Source organism: Austrofundulus limnaeus, unplaced genomic scaffold (assembly GCF_001266775.1).
Source record: "Austrofundulus limnaeus strain Quisiro unplaced genomic scaffold, Austrofundulus_limnaeus-1.0 Scaffold118, whole genome shotgun sequence".
Classification (NCBI taxonomy): Eukaryota; Metazoa; Chordata; class Actinopteri; order Cyprinodontiformes; family Rivulidae; genus Austrofundulus; species Austrofundulus limnaeus.
In genome coordinates, this window is record NW_013952520.1 from 706,496 (window position 1) to 711,699 (window position 5,204).

General features: G+C 40.0%; 1 protein-coding gene across 1 annotated transcript in view; it reads right to left on the reverse strand.

Annotated features, from left to right (window-relative positions):
• Positions 1–2,967: 2,967 nt before the first annotated feature.
• il12ba (interleukin 12Ba) overlaps positions 2,968–5,204 on the reverse strand; it is a 6,386-nt gene continuing 4,149 nt past the window's right edge. The window contains exons 3-8 of the mRNA XM_014014658.1: positions 4,481–4,762; positions 4,289–4,394; positions 3,949–4,190; positions 3,693–3,865; positions 3,418–3,539; positions 2,968–3,126 (exon numbers count right to left, since the gene is read on the reverse strand). Coding sequence (XP_013870112.1) covers positions 3,072–3,126; positions 3,418–3,539; positions 3,693–3,865; positions 3,949–4,190; positions 4,289–4,394; positions 4,481–4,762 — 980 coding nt within the window. The 3' untranslated portion in view covers positions 2,968–3,071. The remainder of the gene's footprint in view (positions 3,127–3,417; positions 3,540–3,692; positions 3,866–3,948; positions 4,191–4,288; positions 4,395–4,480; positions 4,763–5,204) is intronic.

Below are 5,204 nucleotides of genomic sequence, written 5' to 3' on the forward strand. Positions count from 1 at the left end.
TGAATATAACTTCCTCATTCTCTTCTTTGAAATAGAGCATTTAAGGCTCAGGGAGTAAAGCAGTAAAAATGTTGATAAAACCTAGAGGTTACCCAACATTCATAAACTTCTTTCTGCTCATAGGTCAAACATTTTCACCTAAATAGGAGTTTACTGTGTACATGACCTTATTAAAAGTTACAGTTTAGTGTTCTGTTCAGCTTTACCAAGTTTTTTCTCCCTTTCATTTTTACAAATGGACACCTGCAGCAGAGAACTTTAATCAAGATCTTTTTTCTTGGTAGTCCACTGGACAACCAGGAGACAGGATCTGGTTGTCCGAAATGAAAATAGGTTGTCTTGGACAACCTAAACAATGGTTATGTCTACCCCTGCAAACAATACAGATTTTAAAAATTTACTTTATCAACTTGTCTTCTGAAGATGCTCTGTGTTGAAGGATCAGTGGATCTGTGTTCGACKACTCCACCTAGGCTGTATTGTTGAGCGCAGATCCACTGAGAAACTTGCTGTTTCAGCAACATTTAACTAAAAAAACTGTACTTTTGAGGTTAAACAAATGTTCATAATTAATATAAATAAATTACAAGTTAAAAGGGGCATGGAAATTTCTCTTTTTTGTATCGAAAAAATATCGAACCGTGAGACTAAGGTATCGAATCGAACCGAACCGTGAATTTCCTGCATCGTTGCACCCCTAAAAAACTACCACTTTCAATAACACTGTGTCATTTCCTGAAGAAAAAAAAGAGAAATAGAGAAGCTGTCCAGAAAATTTTAATCTACCACTGCTACTTTCAAAAAACTTTAGGAGGGAAACTATCAAACAGGTGCTGCTGATCAAATGCATTCGAATAACTGATCATTAAACATGTGAACACCTTTAGAAAAGCAGAAGTTTTAGCAGTTCCCCTTTTAAACCAAGCTGGTGTGAAAAATACATAACCTAAGAAAAGCAGCCATGGAAAGGGTTAAAGGCCATTTCTGAAAAAAATTGTAGTTCATCATTTTACAGTGAGAAAGATTATTCACAAGTAACAAAAAATAAATAAACAAATAAATAAAACATTAGSACAGCTGCCAAGCATCCCTAGAGGAGAATGTCTCAGCTCACCTCGAGGTCAGGCTGTGCAATGCTCAGAGAAATTGCAAACATCCTAAAAGTTGCATCTCAGACTCCACAAGCCTCAACAGGACAAATGTTAAAATTCACAACACAAAGATTAAATCAAATACAGCTTGCATGGAGTGGCTGCCAGGAGAAAGTCTATTCTCTCTAAACAAATATGGTTGAACAACTCGTTTATCGAGTTGAATCTGAATGAACCACAAAACCTCTGGGACAATGTCCTTTAGGACGAAGACMGCAAAGAAAATATGTCTGACCATAATGTTCAGTGCAACGTTTGGTGAAAACCAAGCATACAGAGCAAGTAACATCATCCCAACTGTCAAACACAGTGGTGGAGGGCTGATGACCTTGGAGTCATTTAGTCAAGCATGAACTCCTCTGAATGTATATTATTTCATATATAGGAGAGGCCATCTGTTGGAGAGCTAAAACTTGTTCCAAACTGAGTCAGATTCAGATTCAATGAACACCACCAGTACATCCATAAGCAAATGCATAAAAAAGCTGTGGTAGGACCAATCTCTGACAATGACGAGAAAGGCAGGAAATGGAAAAACTGGAGGATGAGTGTGAAGAGAACAACCTCTGTGTGAATGTGGATAAAACTAAAGAAACAATCATGGACTTCAGAAGAGCCACCAGAACTTATCAGTGGTGGAGCTGAGGTGCAAGTTGTTCCCTTATTCGAGTACTTGGGGGTTGCACATCAAGTGTAAGCTCACCTGGGACACAAACTGCATCAGCTTGGTAAAGAAAGCCCACCGATGTCTGCACTTCCTAAGGAGGCTCAACTGAAGTCTGTGGTAAAGTCTGCGCASAAGATCCCTGGGTGCTGCCTTAGAGCAGTCAATGATATCTACATCAGGAGGTGCAGAGGCAGAGCTGCTAAAATCATGAATGACTCTACTCATCCTGCTCATAAATTGCTTGTCSCCCTACCTTCATCATGCAGGAAACTGAAGCATCAAAGCCAGATCAACAAGAATGAGGACCAGCTTCTTTCCAGAAACCGTCAGGCACAGGAGCTCTTTTTTAAACTAGTTGAATGAATATGCATCATGTTGTATGTTGCAATACATTTCATATGCAATTCCCTTTGTAATTTTTACTATTTTTAACATTATTTTTTGTATATTTTATAGTTTATCTATTRTTGATCTGTGTTTTAGTTTTAACCACTGACAACTGATACCTCTGTATTTATCTTTCATTACTCATGTACTCATCTGGAATGACAATAAAACTCCAAACATTCAAAAATCCAAGGTGGTTCAAAGTCCAGACCTCAATCGGACTGAAACGTTGTGCTGAAACTAATGTCTGCAAACCTCAATGAACTGAATCAACTTTATAAAGAAGAGTAAGTCAAAGTTTCAGCACAACCACGTGAGAGACTTATGAAGACAAGAAATCAAGTACTACAAAAACATATCCAGAGTGTTGCTTTGACTCATTCATGCATGTTAGRAAAACCCTTCAAAACCTCCTGTGGTAGCCTTGTGGGGCTACCTGAATGCTTGCTGGAACAAAGCACCGCCTATTTACACAAAGCTCCTCCCTGGAGATCAGTTCGCAGCCGAGCTCCCACCCTACAGAGCACCCCTCCCCCGAAGCACTGCTGTGRAGACGTGCTGAAGTGGAAGTGTTGGAAACAGTAGGAGGTTCTTAAAGAGACAGAGGCCAATTTCAAGGCAATTAGATAGATGCTAAGTCTAATTTATTTATGACATATAACTGAAGGTGGCACAGTTACTTGATTGTGGTATAGAATTGAACTATGTGCCTGGAAAATACATATTAGGTAGAAAACAACACAGCTGAGTTTGCCTGTTTTGTTTTATTTTCATATCAATAAATTAAATAATCTAAATACAATTTTTGTTAAATAACTGATAACRGTCCTTTCTGCATCCAGAGTTGAGTGTTGGAGTTTCTTCCTTCATACATATTTTCCATGCTGTTTGTTCTTCCTGGTTTTCCCATTTCTCCTCAACCTGCAAAAGAAACATTTAGATTAGGAAAAAAAACACCAACATATCAGTAATTCTGACTTCATGTTACATAATAAAACCCATTTGAGTTTTTGTGGAAACCAAAAATAACAGAAAAACCACAAAGGGACACAGGAAGGCACATAGGTGCAGAAAGCAGAAGTGTTTACAAAACTGTYTCGCAGAGAGTCGGTAAGGTGAGAGCTCTCTGGCTGGATGAGGGTCATGTGACGGGCAGTAAGTGGGAAAACATTGTGGTGAATATCCCATATTGCACCACTGAGAGGCACCAACCTGACATGGCTCCACTCACTCCATTCTGAGTCGCAGAGAGCATCCTTTGCTCGAACACAAACAGCTTTCACCTTGTTCTTCACTTTGAATTGRCAAATGTCTGTAGAGTGGACTGTTACAGGCTAGAAAAACAAAAAAACAAAAAGCAATCTATCTGCAAGTTTGCACAAAACTTGTGTTTTATTATAAATAATGCCAAATTTTGAACAWTTTTATTTTGATGCTGGTCTGATTTAGTTTTTTTCTCTTACTTGTAGTCTAGAAACTGTTTTTACCTTGGATGGTTTTGAGYCCACGCATGGGTTTTCACATTTCCTACATCGTCCTTTGACCTGGRAAATTTGGAACGTGAGAGGAAAGTAGGAGTAGGGTGTGTTCCAGGAGCTCGGGTAACTCCACTCCACCACCGTTGTATTGGCTTTATTGATCCTCACTTTGTCAGGTTTCACTGCAGAAAAAACACAAAGTGAGCTAAAACCCGTATATCTATAAGTGTAAGGTGGAATCAACTTTCCGCAAAGGTGGTCTCACCTATTTCTGACAGGAAGAAGAGCTTAGAGTAAATCTCCAACAGAAAGTGGTCGGTCCTCACGTAGACCGTCAGCTGGATCTGCTGGCTCTCCTCAGCAAATGGGCAGTGCTGCTTGTCCTGGCAGGAAACCCCATTCCCACTGTCATCCACCGTGCAGCTGAAGTTCCCGCGAGCTGAGGCGCACACCCAGTGTTGGTCACGGGCATCCACAGAGCACTGGATGTTGTTGTCATCAGAAACACTGAGAGAACGATGGCACAAAAACAACAACAACAACAACAATTCAGATGCACTGAACAAGTGAAGCAGCATAAAACAACAAAAAGTTTGCGAGCTTACCGTCGAGCTTTGATGAATGCCACTTTGCCAACTCKACTGCTGTGCCACGTCCAAGAGCAGTGGAACTCTCCGTTGTAATTTTGAGTGGAGCATTTCAGATATTCTTCTAAAGAGAAAAGCCAAAGAATACGAGATAAATTAGTTGCAAAACCAGTTCAATAAAACACCAGGAGTCTTTGAACAAGTCTGCACCTTTCTCAGATTTCACTAGAATTCTCCTCCTACTGTTGTCGTCCTGCAGAATTAGGACCTCAGTGTGGTTGAGGAGGGTTCCGTCCCGGTTGTGGCAAGTGTAGCTGCCCCCTCCCAGGCTCTCCACTACCCGCACCATGTAGGTGTTGCCCCTCTGTGTCTCTTCCACTCCGTTCCTCCGCCAAAAGATTTCTTGTGTGTGATTGCCACTCTTGAGAAGATCATCTGCTAGACAGTTTATTGGGTGTTGACCCAAAGTGYCATCCACGTTCAGCACCAGAACTAAAAGGAGACAAACTCATGATGAGACACGATGTGAYGCCTTCACATTTAGAACTGTATTATCAGAAAACATCTGAAAAAGTCTAAGAGGCAATGAGCAGGGCACAAAAAGTAAGAACATTTGTGTTTGGTATATTATTTCTTTGTTGTAACACTTCTTGGCAATAATTTTTTTTTACCATTGGTAAGGTTGTTAATTTCCCTTTTAAATTGCACCACATTTGTAAGGAACATGCATTCTTGGGATGAGCAGTAGAGTATAAAGGGTGAGCACAAGAAACAATTGTGACCATTGCCAATTTATTTTGATGTAGCTGTTAGTCAGGTATAAGATTTATTGCCAAGAAGTGTTGTTGCAAGAAAGAAAAAAATCTACCAAACACAAATTCATTTTTTTGAGTGCTAAATACTGTATATACAAACCAAGACCCTTGCATTATGG